The 22,248-nt window shown below is 47.8% G+C and overlaps 6 protein-coding genes across 6 annotated transcripts; 3 read left to right on the plus strand and 3 right to left on the minus strand.

Moving 5' to 3' along the window:
* Positions 1 to 1,000: 1,000 nt before the first annotated feature.
* On the plus strand, positions 1,001 to 4,555 carry K441DRAFT_601666 (uncharacterized protein). The gene is made up of 3 exons (XM_067645236.1): positions 1,001 to 1,303; positions 1,356 to 3,344; positions 3,407 to 4,555. The coding sequence occupies exons 1-3, from the start codon at positions 1,066 to 1,068 to the stop codon at positions 4,486 to 4,488; spliced, it is 3,309 nt and encodes a 1,102-aa protein (XP_067509252.1). The 5' UTR covers positions 1,001 to 1,065; the 3' UTR covers positions 4,489 to 4,555.
* Positions 4,556 to 6,214: 1,659 nt separating this feature from the next.
* Positions 6,215 to 7,741, plus strand: K441DRAFT_601669 (3-ketoacyl-CoA thiolase 1; the record flags this gene model as incomplete). The annotated part of the gene is made up of 3 exons (XM_067645237.1): positions 6,215 to 6,348; positions 6,449 to 6,629; positions 6,737 to 7,741. Exons 1-3 carry the CDS (start codon positions 6,284 to 6,286, stop codon positions 7,739 to 7,741), a joined length of 1,251 nt encoding a protein of 416 aa, XP_067509253.1. The 5' UTR covers positions 6,215 to 6,283.
* Positions 7,742 to 10,565: 2,824 nt separating this feature from the next.
* K441DRAFT_535975 (uncharacterized protein) lies at positions 10,566 to 11,330 on the minus strand (the record flags this gene model as incomplete). Its single annotated transcript, XM_067642396.1, has 1 exon — positions 10,566 to 11,330. The coding sequence occupies one exon, from the start codon at positions 11,328 to 11,330 to the stop codon at positions 10,566 to 10,568; it is 765 nt and encodes a 254-aa protein (XP_067509254.1).
* A 1,672-nt stretch (positions 11,331 to 13,002) lies between these two features.
* K441DRAFT_651949 (uncharacterized protein) lies at positions 13,003 to 15,218 on the minus strand. The gene is made up of 2 exons (XM_067647284.1): positions 15,172 to 15,218; positions 13,003 to 15,108 (listed from the first exon to the last, which is right to left on the minus strand). Exon 2 carries the CDS (start codon positions 14,773 to 14,775, stop codon positions 13,348 to 13,350), a length of 1,428 nt encoding a protein of 475 aa, XP_067509255.1. The 5' UTR covers positions 14,776 to 15,108; positions 15,172 to 15,218; the 3' UTR covers positions 13,003 to 13,347.
* A 616-nt stretch (positions 15,219 to 15,834) lies between these two features.
* On the plus strand, positions 15,835 to 17,606 carry K441DRAFT_537651 (alpha/beta-hydrolase; the record flags this gene model as incomplete). The annotated part of the gene is made up of 2 exons (XM_067642492.1): positions 15,835 to 15,996; positions 16,050 to 17,606. 2 exons carry the CDS (start codon positions 15,835 to 15,837, stop codon positions 17,604 to 17,606), a joined length of 1,719 nt encoding a protein of 572 aa, XP_067509256.1.
* Positions 17,607 to 18,541: 935 nt separating this feature from the next.
* K441DRAFT_651952 (4-coumarate-CoA ligase) lies at positions 18,542 to 21,058 on the minus strand. Its single transcript, XM_067647285.1, has 7 exons — positions 20,844 to 21,058; positions 20,658 to 20,795; positions 20,340 to 20,611; positions 20,119 to 20,275; positions 19,442 to 20,068; positions 18,932 to 19,330; positions 18,542 to 18,770 (listed from the first exon to the last, which is right to left on the minus strand). Exons 1-6 carry the CDS (start codon positions 20,934 to 20,936, stop codon positions 18,980 to 18,982), a joined length of 1,638 nt encoding a protein of 545 aa, XP_067509257.1. The 5' UTR covers positions 20,937 to 21,058; the 3' UTR covers positions 18,542 to 18,770; positions 18,932 to 18,979.
* Positions 21,059 to 22,248: the final 1,190 nt, after the last annotated feature.

The following is a 22,248-nucleotide window of genomic DNA, read 5'->3' on the forward strand; positions in this document are numbered from 1 at the left end:
TCAGTAGTTTCAGTATATATATTTCATTATTTTAATGCCTTGCCAAACTATTGGTTTTCTAGCATCCACGGCTGTATGTTCCTTTTCCGCATTGGATAATACTGTAGCTAAACTGAATAGGGTTGGCGCAATGGTAGCGCGTGCCCCTCCCAAAAAGATTCAAGGGCAAGGCTGTGGGTACGAGTGTCCCATGCTAGTCAATTATTTTTGGCTTTAGAACTGTCTTTTTTTTATTTGCTGGGGAATAATCACATGGGAGATGGGAGGGAGTTAGGTTTATAAAATTGCATATTGCTTAATTCTCTTTGGGCTTATGTCTAATATTCTATTGCGGATAGTACTCTTATACCATGCTCTGTTGAGAAGGTCATTTTGGTAAGCGAACCAACCGGATGATCTAGATTTGACGTAGTCTTGGCAAAACGAAGCCGCAGACTTGATTAATCAATATCGTGATAATAAAGCTCGAGTTTGATATATATTTATATTCATCAGGTTGGACAAGATCTGAATCATTGGAAGAACTTTACGACCCATTGTGGTTGTTTAATTGAGGTAGATAGAGATACGTTTTAATCCCGGCGTCAAATACAATGCTGAAGACTTGAAATTTTAGGGCAAATTTTGGGGCAAATTTTGGGGCAAATTTTGGAGCATCTGAAGTAGTTATATTATTATATATTAATCCTTTAAAGTCAAGCAAGCTTTAATGTTGTCAATTTTTTCCATAGATGAAAGTTGGGTTCGGCAGACATGAGTTTGGCTCAAAAACTTTTTTTCATTATTAAATTCACCTCCGCAGTACCCATAGGTGTCTTATGTTATCCATCGTATAAGAATAGTATGCACAGAGCTTTAGTCGTCGGACAACACGCCAAACCAAGTCCTTAGTGGAGGGAAATGGGGCGAGTACTAAGTAAGGATCGTTGGTTTGCCAAGCCAACCCTCTATACGTAACCTCGACGCGTCTCTTGAGAGCTCGGGACGACAATACCCACCTCTACACCGCACTAAGGTTTCAACGCCGTTTTATGAGGCCATTCAATTCATTTAGAATTCGAACCCATGTGTGATTCGTCCCCTCAACTTCCATCTTCCTTTGATCCTGCAATACACCTCCACTCCGAACGCGACTTCGCGTACGACGCGCCTGAACCATCAATCTCCCATTCCGACGAAATAGAGGCATTGCGGCTACAGATTGAAGAAACCAGAGCAGAAAAGAACAAGAAAGGGATTGTAATTCAGCACCGAGCCTGGAACATTCCTGAAGTCTTTCGTAGTGAGGAGGATCATCCAATTAGTACTTTTTACACGCCAAGACAATCCAAAGACGCGTAAAACTGACTAAATAGATACACCTTTGAAAGGCTACAAATCTTTTTGGAGTGTAGGGATACACCCGGATTCTATTCCAGACCAAGGAATCCCTCCATCCTCTCCTCCCAGTCTCACTATGCCGATGATATCCTCTCCAGTCGCATACCCACCTAGCTCGTCCCCTAAGCTGCCATCGCCTAGAAAGAGGAGAAAAATCGAGGCAGCTAGGAGTCCACTGAAAGATGTTGACTCCAATCGGCCCGCAAAGACAATTGGAGGGTTTCTAATGGATGATTCGGACGACGAAGACGACTTTGCTGCATTCAAGGCTGCCAACAACAAGAGAAAACCAGTTTCACGTATAAGTGATGTCAACTCATACTCAGAGGACGGTATTGCTGAGAACGACGCGCCGAGAGTTAGCCAAGGTAATAGTGATATCGACCCGGAAACTGTTGCGGTCGACGAACTTGACGCATATTTCAAGACGCCTTCGCCGGTCAAGCCTGCACAGCAGGTGCCAGAAGAAGCTACAAGCAAGACAAACAAAGCTATAATTGCGAAAACTGCTTCTGGGAAATGTTTTTATGTTGGAAACAAACGAGCGGCTCCTCCGATATCCTATGAACAGTTAGTCGCATCGCGCTCCACTGCAGCACCGGGCCGGGCACGAAAGAGCTACTACGGAATTGACATCCATCAATTGATGGATGATGCAGCAGCAGAAACTGAGGAAGTAGCAAGACTTGCCCGTGAAACTGAAGAGATTTCTCCCAAAGAGTCGGTAGAGCAACCCGTTAGCGTTTCGACTAGTACAAAGAGTAGCCGAACTTTGATGTGGACTGAGAAATACCGAGCGCGTAAATTCACAGATTTAGTTGGTGACGAACGCACTCACCGGTCTGTTCTCCGCTGGCTTAAAGCCTGGGATCCAATTGTCTTCCCAGGTTCGAGCAAGCCTAAACCTAAGGTGAACAAGAATGGAATGGATGAGAATGAAGAGCAGAAGCATCGAAAGATTCTTATGCTTACAGGGCCCCCAGGCTTAGGAAAGACCACTCTTGCCCATGTCTGTGCAAGACAAGCCGGTTACGAGGTCCAAGAAATCAATGCTAGCGATGAACGTAGTCATAATGTCGTTAAAGGTAGAATCCGAGATATGGTTGGCACGGAGAATGTTAAAGGTGTGGACACTAAAACCGCGAACGGAAAGGTCAGGAAAGCTGGCCGGCCTGTCTGCATTGTTGTGGATGAAGTGGACGGAGTAGTCAGTGGCAGTGGAGGAGGTGGTGAAGGAGGCTTTATCAAGGCGTTGATCGATCTCGTGAACTTGGACCAAAAGAACTCGAACGCCAGTGGGTCTCAGAACGCATCAGCCCCGAAAAAGAAGCGGAAGGGCGATAAATTTCGACTCCTACGTCCGATGATTCTGATTTGCAACGACGTATATCACCCGTCTTTACGGCCACTGCGCCAATCATCTATTGCGGAGATCATCCATATCCGTAGACCACCATTGAATATGGTAGTCTCTCGAATGCATTCCATCTTCGAGAAAGAAGGCATTCCCTGCGATTCTGACGGTGTACGTCGTCTCTGTGAAGCCACATGGGGTGTCAGTAATAAGAAAGAAGGTGGTACTGGGAGTGGAACTGGAGAAGGCGATATACGCGGAATCATGGTTGTTGGTGAATGGGTTGCTGGCAAGCTTCGGGCGTCTATGGACTTTGCACCTGGTACTACAAGGCTGACTAGAAGATGGATTGAGGATAATGTTCTGAATGATCTATCTCATGGCGGCGGGGCTGCTAGAAGCTTAGGACGGGGTGGTGTAAAAGAAGTTGTAGACAGAGTCTTCCGTGAAGGTGCAGGATTCCCGAAGAGCGCGACTACAGCCCAAGAACAAATTGCAGGCTTGGAAAGTACTGGAGCGATTGGGGTTGCAGAAGCAAGTAAGCGGCGGGCTATGGAAAGGCTGAGGGAAATGGTGGATACCAGCGGGGACTGCGACAGGATTGTGACAGGTGAGATTACACAAACTTACCCTCTTCAGCACATTGTTATAATGGCTAACAATCCAATCTAGACTGTTTCACAAGCTATCCGGATCATCCATTCCAGGACGATACTCTCCTTAGTAAGCCATCGGCTGCCTATGAGTGGCTTCACTTCCATGATACTCTCTCCTCAGCTGTACACGGCTCTCAAGAATGGGAACTATCCCCTTACCTCTCCCAATCTGTCCTAGCCTTCCACAACCTTTTCGCCTCACCGTCTCGAACCTCCTACAATGCTAATACTACTAATGTCAACAACTCCGACTCTATCACGGAACAAACTCCCTTCTCTAGTCCCAGCGCACCATACACAGCCAGCGAGGTTCAAAAACAGAACCGAGCGGCCCTCATTTCTCTACATTCCTCCCTCTCTCTACCCCTCGCACGACTCTTCCGCTCCCCGGAAGATCTCTCCACAGACCTCTTGCCCTATGTTCTGCGCATGTTATCACCAGACATTAAGCCTATCATTGTGAACACATCCGCTGGGCCCGGTGACAAGAGCCGCACTGCCGCAACAGCATCAGTGCGAAAGGCAAGCGAGAAGGCGCTGGTCATGCGTGCTGTAGATGCTATGGCGGCTACAGGCGTCCGGTTTGAAAGGAGTAAGGTTGAATTCGAGGATCCTGGAGCGAGAGGGGCTTATGCAGGGTGGGTAATGAGAATGGACCCGCCGCTGGACGCTCTAGGGTCATTTGAGACTATGGGAGGAAAGAAAGATGATAGGGTTAGGTTTGCTGTGAGGCAGGTATTGGAGATGGAATGGAAGAAGGAGAACGCCAGACGGGAGGGGGAGGCCAGAAAGAGGAGAGGTGGTGACGTTCCCGGGGATGATGGTGGTGCTGAGGAGAGTAAGTTAGAGGGGGATGAAGAGGCTAAGAAAGCGAAGGAGAAGGATAAGGGCATCAAGCGGGATTTCTTTGGGCGGATCGTCAGTACTGTCAGGCCTGGTTCCGCAGCTGGATCGAGCAGTGGGGATGGAAGAAAGGAGCGGGATGAGCTTGCTCAGGCTAGTGCGGCGGAGGGTAGAGTGTGGGTGAGCTTTCATGAGGGCTTTTCGAATGCGGTGAGGAAGCCTGTCACAATCGAGGAGCTGATAAGAGGGTTGTAGAGCCGCCTTTGGAGATCTTTGTAGTTTGTCCATAGACAAATCGATTGGGGATTATTGCTCTAGTGGGCTTATTATTCATGAAAATAGTGCTTAACTGGAGCGCCATATAATAAGACAACAGCAATGCAGATAAGATATAGCTTGTCAGGAGCGGCTGAATGCGCTAAATGTGGCGGGAAACTTCATCAGTGCGTAACTCATCCGGCTCGACGACCTCCCATGCCTCCTTATGTGAAACACGTCAATGACCTTGTACTTCTCGGTTCTTTTCGGCCCTTTGTTCTTTATCACACCACCCTTTGCATCTTTCCTTAAGAAAAGGATATCTGAGCATCTTAGCGGCATCTTTTTAATCTTGGGAGTGGCTCGATGAACTCTTCTACCAGCGTACTCGCCGCAAATCATTCCAGCTTCAGGTCCAGACTGGGCCGAAATTAAATCACCAGCCCCTTTTGCTTCCTTCTGCGAGTTGGACGCCATTACCGATCCTCAAATATACGTGGGTGATCATGGACCCATCGGACTTCCGCTATCGAACGACGATGCCCAAGTAATTATTAGGGCGAGCCACCAAGCACCGTTTGGCAGGGGAAGCGAAACAATCGTGGAGAGTTCCATAAGAAATACCTGGGAACTCAATTCTGAGCAGTTCGAGCTTCGAAATTCTGAGTAGAAGGATTTCATGGGTCATATTCTTGCCAAGATATCCAAAGAGCTTGAGCTTGGATCTAAAGCGCCGAGGGTGGATGCGGAGCTTTACAAAATGCTCTTATACGACAAAGGAGCCATGTTCAAAACTCACCAAGAGTAAGTTAAAGCACGAATTCCAGTAGAATCCAGATAATAACACATGCACAGTTCGGGAAAAGCACCAGGCATGTTCGGTACCCTGGTGGTTTGCTTGCCCTCGCCTCATTCAGGTGGGGATGTCAAAGTGAAGCATGCTGGTATCCCTTAACCCGCTGAAATTCGTCCACGCGTTATCGATAAGAATCAGCCAATTAGATTAACGCAACCGACTGCGCGTTGTTTGGATTTGGCGTTCTGCACGGACCACCTACTCCGTGGACGCCAGCGGGTTAAGGGATAATGGAAGGCGTTTCCAACCTCGAAAAAGAAGCAATCATTTTTGTGGTGGTGAGTAATTCCGTCGCAGCCCCTAAGCATGCTGTATTAACAACTGATGCAGGTACTCCGGCGTTACCCACGAGGTCTGTGCTCATGAATATTTTAGATCCTTGCACACCCCCTGCGCATGCCAATTCAATAAACGAGCCACTTGCTTATCAAACTCCAAAGACCGATGAATTTCTCAACTGAAAGGCACTAACAGCTGTTAGGCTCTTGAAGTAATGTCCGGATATCGATGGGTCCTGACGTACAATCTCGTTCGCAATGGCACTAGCTCTACTCTTAAAGCAGTGCATCTTGATACGATTGATCTTCAGAACACCCTGAAGCTCTAGCAAAAAGCATTAGCAGCCAATCCGGCTAAAAACACTGAGTTGATACATCTTCTAGATTACCAATATACACATGTGAATTTGAAGCTAAGTTGCGTAGTGCACGTACCAAACGGTCCACTGGGGGTCTAATTTATGACTAGTGAACTGCGATTCTCAGATACCGAGATCCCGTGACCATAAACCCGAGGTCCTCGGCATCTTCCCCGTAAAGTCTAGCTAAGTAGAAGCGGATGCTCCCCGGCCGACATGACAATCAATCTGGCATTTTACATCCTCCACCACCCCTCCATCTCCTCACCTCATAATTCAATACCCTTTTATCCGTCACAATGACTGAACGTCTCAGCTCTATTCTCTCACACATGACGCCTAATAAGAGCGGCCTTTCTACAATGTAAGTTGAGCTAATGTTCATCTATACTTTCACCCCGCAGTGCCATTGAAGTCGTCTCATCGTCTCAATTAGACTGAAGATATGCTAATGCCAAATGCAGAACGACAAAGAACCCGGATGATGTTGTGATTACCCTCGCTATCCGTACGCCGCTTTGTAAGGCCAATAAAGGAGGCCTTAAAGATACTCCTCTCGATGGCTTGGTTTGCAAGATCCTGAAGGAGGTGATTAGAAAGTCAAGGTTAGATCCGCAGACGGTGGAGGATATTTGCCTAGGCAACGTATAATATCTCCCTTTTTACTCTCTGCATGCTATACTCGATCCAATCTAAGATAGAGGCCCGCTAAACACACTTACGGGTTTGACTAACGAAAGATTCATGTTTAGGTCTCCGATGCAAAAGCGGCCTACTATGTCCGCGCTGCCATGTTGGCCGCTGGCTTCCCTAACACCACTGCCGGCTCCTCCGCCAACCGATTCTGCAGCTCTGGCCTGAAAGCCGTACAAGACATTGCAAATCAGATCGCGACCGGCAGTATCTCTGTCGGCCTCGCCGTCGGTGCCGAACACATGACAACAGGAGGTGATCGCCTCACCCGACCTTTCGTCGATGAGGTCCTCGAGAATCAAGAAGCATGTGACTGCATGCAGCCGATGGGTCAAACTTCCGAGAACGTCGGGAAGGAGTTCAACATCTCTCGAGAGACGCAGGATAAATTCGCCACAGAGTCGTATCGACGCGCAGAGGTAGCGCAGAAGGCTGGATGGTTCGACGACGAGATCGTCCCCATAACCGCCAATGTCAAAGATCCGAAAACGGGCGAGGAGAAACAGGTCACACTGACCAAGGACGAAGGGCCACGCTGGGGCACTACATACGAGGCTCTCTCCAAAATCCGTCCCGCTTTCATGCCACATGGTGACCGCAGCACAGGTGGTAATTCGTCGCAGGTTACGGATGGTGCCGCGGCCGTGCTGCTCATGAAGCGCTCAATAGCGGAAGAACTCGGCCAACCTATTTTGGCTAAATACGTTGGTGCTACCGTTGCTGGACTTGCTCCCAGGATCATGGGTATTGGCCCATCAATTGTTATCCCTAAGCTTTTATCCAAATTCAACCTTACGCTCGACGACATTGACCTTATTGAGGTAAACGAGGCATTTGCCAGTATGGCCGTGTACTGCATCAACACCCTGAAGATCGACCCAACGAAGATGAACGTGAGAGGTGGTGCGATTGCGCTGGGACACCCGCTCGGCTGTACTGGCGCGAGACAGATTGTTACTGGATTGAGTGAGTGCAGGAGACAGAAGAAGAAGATTCTACTCACCAGCATGTGTATCGGAACCGGCATGGGAATGGCAGGGTTGTTTGTTAATGAGCAGCTATGAGAAAATTCGGGGGATTGGAAGTTGGTGGATAAGATTTTGTAAATAAATAACTTCTTCAAGATGGATTAAATATTTTCATGCCCATCGAACAACAAGCAAATGGTGCGCTTGACAGACGGAGTATATCCTATGCACTAATCATAAAGTGATACTATCAGCCAAATGAAGCACAATCAATTAGTTTTCCCATGCTATAGAGGCTCTGACTGAGTATTTGACGAGCCTTAAAGCCTGATCTAGCATAATTTTCAAGTGATAAAGGGCTTCCTTGCAATTGTCCTTAAACTCTACTAAAGCGGCTGAAGTCCACAGGGTTTAGAGATCCTCAAATATACGTTAGCAGCGTATGCAATAGCAACACCACAAATCACGAAATATGGTGATCATGGAAGCTGCAATAGTCCTATCTAGCGTTGCTAAGTATGGTGTAAATAGCGTGGAAGAACTATAAGAAACAGGCTGCGGCTGGGACACCTCTACTGGACATCATCAACCTCCATCTCCTCCTCCTCACCCAACCCCCCCCCCCCTGCGCATCGCCTACGAAGCCCCTACGCCTTACGTATATCTCACGTGCTTCGCTTAAGGCTATGTATGCATTCCTATATACCTAAGAAATCCTCCTTTTCCCTTTAAGGATTGGTTTATATATAGAATTAAGCCCCTTTTGCTATATATTCGAGCTCCCTACCGTTTACCCTTATAATAGGTCTGGCGCTTTCTACTAAATATGTAAATTAATTAGGTAAGGATAGGAGCGGAGTAATTTAGGCGTCTAGATATATACGCTTTTCTACTTTACTAAAAATTAAATAATTCTTTAATATCCCTATAAAATAATTTAAAATATATATGTTATATTTAAGATATTGGTAGAGGGACACCCATCCCTTACCACCCCTTCCTTATCATAAAGCTTTCCTTCACTGCTATCCCCATCTTCACTATCTTCTTCACTCTCCTTTCTCCCCTCAATCCTCAGCCTATTTGCCCTAGCCACCGCCTTCCGGTCTCTCCTCTCCTTCCCTGCATCCTCAATCCCGTTCTCATAATCCCCGCTACTCTACCCCTCACTATCACCCTCCCCCCACTTTGTCTCCTCCCTCCGTTCCCTAACTCCAAGCACCCATTCCGGCCACAGCTCCCGCCCACCAAATCTCTCCACGCCACTCCAGAAACCCTCCCGCCATAGAGCCGCCGCCCATGCCGTGCTAATGGCGTACTTCGTGCTCCACGGCTTACACGCGCGGGTGCCGCGCTCGGGTTTGCCGTGCGCAAACCAGGCGTTCGGCCATTTTTCGAGCGTGAGGCCCCAGCGGGCAGGGGGCGAGGAGCAGAGTGGGTGGATCCAGCCGTGGGAGGTTAGTTGTTCCCACGCGCAGCCGAGTTCAGCGACACAGTGGTGCGCGAAGAAGGGCTCAAATGGTGGGGCGAGACGATGAGGCCTTTCGCCTGGTTTGGTTTGGGAGGGAAGGTTGCCGGTGGTGGAGCTTGGGGACGGGGAATTGGGGAATAGGCCTGTGGGTTGAGGAGCCGGTGTGGCCCATTTTACGGCGTAGCAGAGCTCGTGGAGAAGGGTTTTTGCGAGGTGGAAGCGGGTGCATAGGATGCTTGCTGTGGTGGTATAGGGTTGGGTTGGGTCATCGAAAAGGGAGGGTGTGAGGTTGGGAATGGTGCTGAGCAAGTGGTATTCGCGTAAGACATCTGGATAGGATTAATCCAGCAAGATAATACTACCTTGCATGCTAGGGTAATTTAGAAGACCTGGACGGGAGGCGCAAGGCTCGGTTATGCCGTAGGTATTTATTGGAGTGAAGCGGATGCTAATGCAGGCGTCCATCTGCTAGAGCATTTGAGGGCTATACAGCTTTGCAGGATTGTAACTCCTTCTTGTGAAAGGTCTATATGGTACATATGACGGTCATAAAATCGGTGGATAGAAGAGTGTCGTATTTTCCGACGGCAGCTCGGACCGAAGAGGGCATACCAAAAAGGCATAAGTTGAGACTGTTGCAAGAATTACTAGCCAGACGAAGAACAGGGTTTAATATAGTGCAGTCTTCATCTGTGATGTTTTCAAACCGCTTGCGGCCGAAAAGACTACTTTTTGAAATGCCAGGGTCATCAATAAAATGCCTAGGTAAGCCGAGATACCCTCCGTTTCGTAGCTCCTGAGGTCTGATTTCTGCGCGAAGTTACAGCCCTTAATCCAAGGCATAGAATCCGGCAAGGCCTCCTGACAGGATACATATTCAGCCATCAGGAGGTTAGCTAAACGACATAAGGAAGTGAGGGATATCCAAGCCTTAGATAATTGATTCAAACCTTTGACAGGTACACGGCTGGTGAGATGGCAGAGCGCAGGAAAATGTAGTGGATTCGATAGTCTAACATCGTCCTTCTTTGTCTATACAAACTTACAGGCTATGAATAACAAGCTCACCGAATCCGGCATCTTCTTCTACAGTCCTAACTTTATTTTGCCAAGTTTCCAAACAGCTAACACTAATATGACGGTTTTATTCTTTCTTTCACAAACAAAGGCCCCGGCAGCAAGTTCCAAGAGTCTATCACTGGCGGTGTGCGGGCCGGGCCATTAGCGGTGTATATAATCCGGATATATTTAGCAACATACGAAGCTTCATTGAGCCAGTATGAGCGGGTTGGGAAACTCTGAGAAGCTCCGAGTCTGGTAGATCTTGGAATCAGCCTTGCGGAGACGCTTACATTCCATAGATCAATGATCCGTGAAGTATTTTGCAGTCCATTGGAAGAATTGAGGGTATTTCAATGTGTGGGAATATAATATTCCACTTGCCGTGCTTCAATCCCCTGCTTGCTTCATGAAAGTGATTGTTGAAGCTCTTCTTGAGCCAATGGATGAGGTACTGGAACCACTATGGCTCTTTCTCCTCCCATCTTGTGTAGACTTTCTAATAGGATCTGATGTAGTACTAAAACGGTTGTGTGGTTGCAGATTGAAGTACTCTTCTGGACTGCTTGGTTCGGTTCCAGCAATAGGTGTTCGAGCACGACTCTGCATCGGACTCATGCGAACCGCCTCTGGGCTCCATGACCATCTCTGGCTACCACCAGTCAAGGACCTTTGGTGTTTCCTTTGATGGGTAGGTAGGACAGCAGGAAGCTCAAGCCGCGAGTTCATGCCTACCCATATTGCCTCCTCTTCCTCCTCCCCAGAAAGCCTCCAGCCACCAACACCCTCAAAATCCCTATTCGGTTCACCACTTCCAATCAAGGATGCAAAGCTGTCGCTCTTCCTTGGTGCTTTCCGAATGGTTGGGAGGTCTTGGGAGGATGCGGTGCTGGTTCCGCTGCTTCGTCGATTACGCTGGCGTCGAGGGCTCGAACGGCTCGGTGTAGGAGGTGCGGTGGGCTTACTGTATGACTTGGAGACAGGAACGAAGAGCCAACTGTGTATTAACGCAATACCGAGCTCTACGTACACGAAGGATACACGGATGAGTAACGTACTCAAGGCGAATGAAGTGGTGAAGACGGCGAATATTGCTAGAGGGATCGAAACGATGATGAGTACAGGAGGTCCGAGAAGATAAAGGGGGTTAAACATGATGGCAGATGGCAAAGCAGAGAGTCGTAAGAATATAGCCATGATGTATGAAGGTAAAAGTGTGGAGAGCACAATGAAAAGAGTGGCGTGCAGCAAATAAGCGTTCCCGTTTTGCATGTGAAAAACGGTGATGCTTTGTGGGGTGCATTTTTCCGAAAGCACGGCCCACCATACACAACACAACAACCACTTAGGCTGTCTCATTCATTCCCTTACACAGCGCACTCCATCAATTAAAATTCCAAAGAATGGTATGTACATATCTTAACTAATAAGCTGACAAATGGTCCGCTGCGCCTATGATCGCTACTAATTACTAAAAATGTGCTACTGCCAGCTGCCCTATTCATTGGACACTCAATTCACGGAATAGTTCATGTACAGCCTTCTCGAGAATTGCTGCTGGTGTTCACTTTATACAACTCATCAAGAGCCTCGCTCTATTATCTTCACCAGTTCATGATATTGTTCTAATTGGGTATCCCATATTTAATCAAGTCCTGATTTCTTTGTCTCGTGACAGGTTTTGCAGCTTCCTAATATTCACATTCTACAATTACAATGGCTTTGTTGTTTCTTATATCAAAAGCTATATATCTGCTCTACTTCAATTCAATTCTTGGTTTACAAATCACTCATCCTATAGTTCTGCCATCAGATTCCAACGGCTCAACCCTTCAAAAGCCACAAGCACCTCCAAGATGGTGAAATTCACTGCTCTAATGCAAACTACTTCCTCTCCTAGTGCTAGGAGCACTTCTAATATCCCTGCATCTGAGCTAATCTTTTATAAAACCTACAGTCCGTTAAGCATCGGCTTGTTTGCTATAGCCTTATTCCCAATTCTAGTTGCTGGAACACTTATCTACTACAAAGATCGTTGCTTTTGCTCTAAGCGGAAAGGAGATGCAAGACTTAGGCAGGGCACTCACCTGGCTGAAGCTACCAACAGGGAGCAGGACCTAGGGAACCGTGATTCCGATAGTTTGAAAGATTCTGAAAGCGTAGATTCCGGTCTGTAAGCAAATATCCTTAACCCGTCAAGGGATAGAGGATATGAGGGACTTATATATGCACTTGCAAGAGACGAGCTTTAATCTAAATAAAGGAAGCATATGATAACAATGTGTAGAACTGAATGTGCTATAATATGTAGCAGGTCTTGTTAAAATCGCTATATCATGTGTTTCAAAATGCACATTTTCATCACAATGATAAGTTGCTTAGCTTTAGAATGAAAGGAATCTAGCGCATCTTGGTACGTCTTTTATTACCAGTGATTTTATTGTCTACTACTCGATATTCAAAGATTCCACCAAAAAAGGCCCCGAATGACCGGATCGGGGATAGAAAGAGAGTACAGGCGTTGACATACCCGTCTCCGGGAATTCGGAGCGAGGAGCGTGCGGGTGCGCCGCGAATGGCAGCATTTTAGATGGTCTGTGAAACATGAGCTTGAGGGTAAGAAAGGGTGGCAGAAATCGGACCTGCGGAGTTCGTCTTGGTAGGGCTTGGTTTGAAGTGGAGGAGCTAAGTATAAAATGCGAAGTGCGATCGGAATGTATAAATGTGCGGGCGCAGGTTAACTTCAATGTGAGAGGTAAATGACGACTTGGCGGCTTTTATTGCGGTGTGGGTGATTCTGGACAAAGCACATTCAAAAACAATATGTGCACAAAGTTTTTATTGCGGGGCCTTGTGTGTCGGAACAAGATCAGAAATTGCAACCAGATCACATTGGGAACAAGAAAATCACTTTCTTTGTAACTGTCTGAGGAAAATATTGAAACATTGTCATAGCAATCTTGAACGAGGCCCAAAGAGAAGCCCATGGAATCGACGGAGAACGCATAGAAATAGACTGGGTCTTACCAATGCCAAATATTAGAAACCTTTGCACATATCATTCCCATTTTGAACGAATGCTAAAGGGGCTCTCCAAGAGTTTTAACAAGAAAGAATAGATTCCAGGTATACAACATGATCGCTCACTGTTCTTCATAGCTCGTATGTACATTCATGCAGATGGCGCATTAATCAGAACTTTCTCTTCCCTGCCTATTCCGGCCATATCACCCTCATTAGCTGAAAGGCTTTCTGAAGTACTCAACGTACTTGCACGCTTATGCTGCCACGGCGTCACATCTACACCAGCGATTGGGGTTGCTGGTCTGGAGCCAGTAGGCGTAAGTCGAGACGGCCTCCCGGCAGTCGAAATACCTGCAGCTGAAGGAGCACCTTTCTTCCTTCGCCTGTCGGATGTACTGCCGGTGGTGCTACTGCTCCATCTTCGTTGCCTTTCATCCGGGTTCTGCTTTCCAAGACGATCGTCTAGTTCAGGAGTCGGAGTGGTGCTGCGAGAGGAGGATCGGGAATGCGACCCATCTCGTTCACGGGCTTGGAGAAGGCTTGATCGTCTTCTTTTTTCTTTGAGGGAATTCTGCTGCGAGAGGCTGTGGCCGCGGCTGTGGTGATGTGTCTTCTCAATGTCTGCTGCCACGCTGCCTAAACCTCGGGCACGTTTCCATCCGCGCCATCCTGTCCACCATAGCCACCCTCCCTCCTCCTTAGCGATTTCTCTTTGCCGTTGTTTTATTTTCTTACGCAATTCCGCGCGACGTTCATTTTCTTTTTCCCAATACTCCGTTCTATAAAGCTCCCAATTCTCCCGAAAGTCTGGTGTGAAGGGTTTCGGAAGCAATAGTAGCTTGATGTAATCACCGCCCGACGCAATGTCTTCCTCGGCATATTCGAGTCCGTGATCATGAAGCGTCTGTCGTGGGTGTCCGTGCGCCAAAGCTTCTCTTTTCTCCTGCGAATGGTTGATGTAATGGTAAGATGATCCTGACGATGAGAAAAACAACTGGTATGGAATCAAAAATGAAAGATGAGACAGCATTTCCCTCCACCACGGCCCTCTTATTATGACGATTTTACAGTTCATGCCTCGCAGGCCGCGGTTGGCGACTCCGATCCATCTTCGCGGCCACCGAACTCCACGCTCCCATTGTCCAGTAGCCCAAAATAATATTACTGTGACGATTCCACCCATAAACGCCACCTTTTCAGTCATATCAACTACCCAATATACTGATCCTCCAACGCCTTTCCCATCTTCTCGAGGTCGGAGGAAAAGCGCATAGGAAAACCAGAGTATCCATAAAGAGAGCAGCGTAAGTACAAAGGTATTTTGGCGTCTTCGCGCTCGGAGAGTAAGATACTGTGAGCGGAGAGATGCTTCTAGGATGAGAAGGTTAAGGTATATCTGCGGAGGCGAAGAGGGGAGGAGTGAAGTTGGGTCTGCGGGAGGTTGAGGTGGTCTGGGAGTTTTTAGAGTCGCGAGTCGCTCCGAGGGAGATGCCGCAGCTGCTGCCGCGGCGACTTGTGGAGCAGTAACATTTGGCAGAGGGGCACCCTTGACAATCTGGTCAAGCTTAGAGGACATTTGGATGTCCCTGATGTTGACATGGAGGGTTATCGCGGGTACATGAGCATGTTGTGCTTCATGAACCCGATGATGTCGGCGTCGGCAAAAACGCGGTGAAATCAACGATTCGCTGGCTAGTTCAAAATGTCAATCTCTGCGTATCCACCTCACCGAGTCTCCTATGCTGCATAAAGTTACAGTAGCGGTAGAACCGGGGCTCTCTCGATTCTTATGAGTGGCTTCCGTCTCATTCTTTTAGAGTCGAGCGTGCGTGGTGAAACCTTTGGAAAGGCGAATTTTAGAAGAGCTAATTGGCCAGAAACCTTTTTTTCTTTCCAATTATTAGACATTCTCAAGATATGCTTAGCCTGAACAGCGACTGTACCTGGGAGACTATTGTTTAAGGGAACTCACTGTCAGCACCCAGAACGCGCCTCAGACCAATTATCAGGAGTATGGAGCTTTGGCCTTGGGAATTTCGGACGAGATTAGTCGGAGGGTAAAGGTCCCAAAAGCAATGATACTCCAAGAACTTTCCTCATAAAGTCCGTTGGTAGCAGCAGCATCCAGCCAACCACAGAATACATTATGAAGGATTTTTACGTTTAAGTCGAAGCGGCCTCGCAGGAGAAATCAAATTACCGTTTAATAACCGAATACAGTAGATGATGATGTCTGGTAATATCGGCGAAGAAAATCGGACATGAATCTCTCCGGGCCGGGATTTAGCAGCGAAACACCATCATGCCTTCAGCCCTAACTCCGGCCGCCACAATACCTGCATCTCTTGCACACCACGCGTCCAGTCAGCCAGTGGCCTCCTCATTCGACCATCCCTCCCCTAATCTGTCTCGTATAAGACGCGGCGGACACCTTCAGTGTCTGCTGCACTTATCGTCTTCGAAGTTGCACCCCTCAACCTTTTCCCCGCTGCTTTTGCTGCGGTCTATATTCAACCCTTGGCGCTCCTTGAACGGATCGGTACTCACCGTCTCAAAGACAATCGGCCTCGTCGGTGCCTCTTATACTGCCATAATATACTCAGACTCCTTGCGAAGCCGGTCTTCGTATTCCTCAATGGCGACCTCTGCGAGCGGCGGCGACGATGTTCGGTCGCGCTCCCAACAAAGCCCCTTGGCCTCTCAACGGGCGAAAGAGCAAGGGGAGTCTGAGGCAGCTCAGGCAGGAAGGTTTGCGCGGATGTTCCCTCTAGGGGCGAAAGAGGGTTTCAATCAATGGGTATGTAGTGCGCAGAGAAAGCGATATGCGCTCACAAGGCTGACTGCGTCCAGTGGGCTGGTCTGTCGCCAGCAATGACTGAACATACGGTTCTATCATTTATTCCTCACCTCCAAAGACCTCCTACACACACCCAAACTGGTTCTGCGCCCGTCTCCCCAACACATTCAACCACGGACCTAGCAGATCAATCTGGACACGCAGCTGCACCTGTCACCACAACAACCGTCACAGATCCGTACGGCCCACGGCGATGGAACTCCCAAATGGTGGAATTAACTGGGAAGAACCGTGCGCTGAACGAATTCTCCGTCGAAAGAGTGGGAGAGGAAGTTGAGCAAAATCTAGTCATGCTTCATGGCTACGGCGCCGGCCTTGGATTCTTCTATAAGAACTTCGAAGGCCTCAGCCGTGCTCCTGGCTGGAAACTATACGCGCTGGATATGCTAGGCATGGGACGGAGTAGTCGACCGCCTTTCAGAATTCAAGCTAAAGACCGCGAGGAAAAGATTAGGGAAGCAGAGAACTGGTTTGTTGATGCGCTGGAAGAATGGCGGGTCAAGAAGAAAATCGACCGCTTTACGCTCCTCGGACACAGTCTAGGCGGGTATATGGCGGTTGCATATGCTCTAAAGTACCCTGGACACCTCAACAAACTAATTCTGGCCTCGCCTGTCGGTATCCCTGAGGACCCTTACGCTGTCAGCGCCGAGATGCCAGAGCCCGAAGATTCGACATTGGCAAACGAGTTCACTCAAGACCAAGGCACTGCCATGAACGCCTCGAACCCCGATCTCCCGAGGACAGGCGACAACAACAATTTTCTTAACGCCCGATCCAAAGCCGGCGGCTCTTCTTCCGGCACATCCACTCCCACAAACTCAAACGCGCCTCGCCCACCCCTTCCTAAGTGGCTGACATATCTCTGGGATGCCAACATCAGCCCCTTCTCACTAGTTCGTTGGAGCGGCCCACTTGGTCCCCGTCTCGTCTCAGGATGGACATCCCGACGCTTCTCACATCTACCGTCTGAAGAAGCGCAAGCGCTGCATAACTACAGCTACTCTCTTTTCCGCCAGCGGGGCTCAGGAGAGTACGCGTTAGCTTACATCCTCGCCCCTGGCGCGTTCGCGAGAAGTCCCCTAATCAGACGCATCCAGGGCGTCGGACGTCAATACATCGGACCGCATTCCAGCCCTACCGTGGATGCGGACATACCCAAAGAATCGTCCTCCAAGTGCTCCAAGACTTCCTCAAAGAGCTCGTCAACGCCGTCCACAACGCCCTCTGTTGCAGATCCCTCCGTGCCTCGCGTCCGCGAAAACGGCATCCCTGTGGTCCTCATGTACGGTGAGAACGACTGGATGGACATTGCAGGCGGTTTTGCCGCCGAGGAGAAAATCAAGCAGGAGAAAGCAAGGATCCTGGCCGATGCGAGCGAAGAGGAGCGGATGCGGGACAATGGCTCTGCAAAGGTGGTCGTGATATATGAGGCCGGCCATCACGTCTACCTCGATGGCGCGGAGCAGTTTAACCAGGTCATGCTGGATGAGATGAGAGATGTGGTCGAGACGGAGAGGAAAATGAAGAGAGATGGTGATTCGCCCTAAGGGCCAAACATTATTTTTGGTGTTGCCGTTTCGCATTTGGTGTTTCGTGGCGTTGGAATAGAGTATACCAAGAGGAGATATTGCATTAGCCCGGGCTGGGTGATGCGTTTGATAAAGCATGTGTTGGATGTTGTGCATTGTATTGTATTACCGGCCGCTATTTAAACCAAGATCTCAAATCTAACATTTGCCAATTTTCCACATCACCTTGAGGCTGTATGTCATTGAACTCGCTTAAGATCAGCCGTGGCTGTTCTACATCACCTGAACAAGCCGTGAGAACTTAGCACGCAATACCCGTTGCAAAATAATTAGAGCGTACCCACCACCATTAATTGATGCTGAAGATCTTCAGAGCGCAGAAATCGTATCCATTAGCATGCGGTTATTAAGTTAATTATTATTATATCCACCTAGTAACAGCTATTAACTTTGCGAAGATGATAAACAATGCCAAATAAAGCGTATATGAATTCATATAGTCGTTTTCTTTATCTACTTTGCTTCTAAAGTATTAATATATGAGCAAGGAGTTAGTATGGGTGTATTTATGCAGTACCAGGGTTAGCTGATGGGGAGTGTACAAGGTTGGTGTGCAATTCTTGCAGAATAATGGGTACGTTGGCGGATTGGTCAGCGTGCTGGCGGGCGAAGGTTGACAGGATGATATGAGGAAGACACGTCAGTAACTAGTCCTGAGGTTTTAGATGACTGTAGTTCCACAACCATTTCCTGAGATGATCGACGAGCGCGTAAGGATTCAATCTTCGCCGCTCAATCTATTTGGGTTCTTTTCCGAAAACTCAGCGCAGCGCCGGACTTTTGGGAGAATTGGGCACACGGCTGAAGGCCGAGGTTTCGGTCCTCAGTTCATGTGATTGAATAGAGTCCCAACAGAGCGTGTTATTTCGACGAAGCATAAACGGATAAGCTAGAGGCGAAATTCAGAACATATTATCAGGGAGATATCAGGGAGAATTATACGTTGTGACGCTGATAGTGGTTCCGTTTGGCAAATTATGCCCCAACGGTGATTTATGAGAACGAGAGTGGAACGATGGATAGCTAAAGGAAGAAATAGTTCAAGAAAGGCCAACTTATGACGCTGGACATGTATTGAATAAGGAGTGAGGCCGTCATGCTTCGACAACATGAGCTACGAGACTAAAATGCGGTGTGGTTAATCTCTGTTAAGATAGACGAAGCCTCGTAAAGCTTTCTAAGGAGTCATCTCCAAATAGCCACTCAAAACAAAAACCCAAAATTGGGTGAACGGGAAGGCAATTCTAATACATGAAAGCTTGAAGGAAGGGATAGATACCGACCTAAATAAGCACCGTTCATACAGCCCCTCCATTCTACCATCTACTCGTCTACAACTTCGCACCCACTTCCTTCGCCGCCCACTCTCTAAGAGCCCTCTTCAGAATTTTGCCGCTTGCAGTCTTCGGGATACCAGGGACCATATCTACAAACTTAACGCCACCATCAAGCTTCTTATATTTCACTAATTTCTTCGCAGCGTAGTTTATGACTTCCTGTTCGCTAAGCTTTGGCGTACCTGGCCTCTGTACAACATAGGCGCGAGGTAACTCGGTAGGTTCGCCGGAAACGTGTGGAATCCTCACGCCAATGACTGCTGCATCAATGATGGAGGGGTGGGAGAATAGTACCGCTTCAATTTCAGGAGGAGCAACTTGGAAGCCGCGGACTTTGATAAGTTCCTGATTGGCAGGTAAAGTGGTTAGTTGGTGATGAGATGGTAAGTAAGAACTCCAATGTGCTATTACCCTGGGAGAAGAGCCAATAATCAAGTTGAGAGAACTGCTTCTTACCTTTTTACGGTCAACAATGTACCACAGCTTGCTCTTGCCGTCACAGTACGCAATATCACCAGTATGAAAATATCCATCACTGTCCCAGTCCCTGGCGTTCGCTTCCAGGTTCTCAAAGTACCCATTCACGATCGTCGGCCCCCTTACACAAAGTTCTCCACGTGTGTCATATGCGGAGATATCATTACCGTCATCGTCTACCAGCTTACAATCAAGGTTCGACATCATCCGCCCCACGCTTCCTGTGACATCGTGCTCCGGATAGTAGAACATTGTTGCAACGCACGAGGTCTCTGTCATACCCCATACTTGCGTGAACGGCGCATCTAGCGACAGTAAGGCCTTGAGCCGCGCTTGCGGACCTTTATCAAGGGGTGCGGCACCGCAAGCGGCTGACCTGATGGACTTGAGAGAGTATTTCTTGGAGAGCGGAGATATGATAATGCCGATGCAAACAGGAGGCACCATAGCGAGCTCCGTGACTTGGTATTTTTCAATATATTTCAGGAAAGGCTCAAGCTCAAAGCGGCGTAGAATGTAAGTAATATCACCAGAGCGAAGAGGGGTAACACAAGCAACGGGAGCTGTGGCGGCGTGAAACATTGGAAGAGCGATCAGGCGGCTAGGCTAGAAGAGGGTAAGAAGAGGGATATTTTCGGGACTAGGGTAAGACATACGGCGTACGGCCGTGGTTTATATTCATGGACCAAAGTATGCTGTGCTACTAGATTGTAGTGCGAGAGCATAACAGCTTTGGGAAGCCCCGTCGTCCCACTCGAGAACAGCAGCATGGCGAGTGTATGTTTGGCCGTGTTCAGGTCATTGAATCTAATCCTATTTTACACATTTGTTAATGCAATACCTCTAGCAAGATTACGTTGGTATCCTGCAAGCGTACCAGTCCTCTTCTCCGTGCTCCAAAAGGCTTTTCCATGATTTGAAACCGTCTGGTATGGGCTGATTGAGCGAATCAAAAATGAAAATATTTGGTTTTGGCACATCATGGTCAGCTTCTAGAATAGGCTTCAATAACTCAGGCTCGGATATGATGAATTTGCCCTTTGCGGTTTTGACGTGGTGAGCCAGTTCGTGAGAGGTGTAGCCTGGATTTGTGCCTGTATATACACCACCTGCGGCTATAATGCCAAGGACGATGATTGGGTAGTACAGCTACTCTCGTCAGCGCAATTTCCGGGGAGGTCCCTGATGTCCTCACATCGTTAAAAGAAGCTACAACGACACAGTCTCCCGGCTTAAGACCTGCGTTACGTAGACCGGCCACAAGCTTACGGACAAGACTCCGCCCTCCCCTACCAGAAATGGATCTCCCCGGTTTCACCGCATCGATATAGACCTGAAAATGTCAACACCACTAGATGGATTAGGTTCTGTCGCTGCTTACCGGTTTATCAAGGTCGTAACACGGATTGTCGAAAGACCAAGACAAAATGTCCTTTGTAGAAATATCAAAGTGCTCCTGTGCAAGAAAAGGCATGACGACGAACAGATAACTAGCTGCGAGGAGATCTATACAAGGTTATATAGAGCCTCCAAAACAAAGGGACACGGCTGAAATACTTTAGCGTTTGATGAGGCTTCAGCTGTTAAGTAGCTGTCGGGCCGACTCGCCGAGAAGGATGCAGATACAAAATTACCGGCTTACTTGGTATAAGCTACACATGCCACTGCCGACGTTTCGATAATACCGGGGGACGAAGCAGGGGAGGGGGCATCCTGGTGGCGCTTATGGGCTGCGGGGGAGGCGCTTGTGATGGCATGGGATAAACATTGCCTAAGTAAAAGCAAGCATGCTTTCCGAGATGAAGAACTTATGCTGTAGTGCTATGTAGATTGGGATAGCCCTCCGCAACAAATTGTCGAATCCAGCTAGACCTGTTGAAGTAAGAACAAGGTGGCCGTAAAGGGATTGTAATAACCTGAACCCCGAGTTTATCTCATGAATCAGACGCTCCGTAGTAGAATTTTAACCGAACTCAGTTAGATCAGCACATACTTGGTTACGGGCAAGCACACCAGAAAATCGCTTATATCTGCTCCCTATATTTTAAAATTCTCTCGCGGAGCGTCTAAGAGCTTATGGGCGTCGTTTTAGTAAAACCCGAATATTTTAGGAATTAATTTTTATTGCTTTTTATGGACCATAGCCTAACTATAATAGTTACAGTAGAGAGAGAGTTGGGTTTTAAATGGAATCTTCGTAAATTTTAAACCGACCACCCATATCTAACTTTTGACATAACGTAGGTACAACGTAGCTACTACGGCGGAGTAGATAGAGAAAACGGAGAGCTTATACCTCGTATCAATTTTGGAGTAATTAGAGGATGGAAAGGTGGTAAGGTTTGACAGTGATTTAAGAATCTGGTAGTTAAATCGCGCCCATAAGCTCCGTGGAAGATTCGTTGGTTAATAAGGAGCAGTATGCCCGTGCGTCAGGCATACTGAAATAAGTCGTGGGACACTTTCTGACTAAGCAATTTATTCACAGCACTGCAACGCAACCAATATTAAAAGAAGAATATTAAAAATAAGTGCTTAAATTAAATAATGCTAGAAGAGCCCCATACAAAATTTATAAAAAATTTACTAAACGTTGCGGCTGTTAAAACCACCAACTTTTAAATAGATTAATTAAAAAGTGTCCCACGACATATTTTAGTATGCCTGGCGTGCGCACCAACGGTTTATGAGATAACCCCGAGTCAGCCCAGCAAAAATGTTTTTGGATGCGGCCCAAGCTCCCTTAGCGAGCTGTAACCTTAGCTTCACTTTGAATCAATGCCGCA

This window comes from Cenococcum geophilum (genome assembly GCF_001692895.1).
Source record: "Cenococcum geophilum 1.58 unplaced genomic scaffold K441scaffold_3, whole genome shotgun sequence".
Classification (NCBI taxonomy): domain Eukaryota; kingdom Fungi; phylum Ascomycota; class Dothideomycetes; order Gloniales; family Gloniaceae; genus Cenococcum; species Cenococcum geophilum.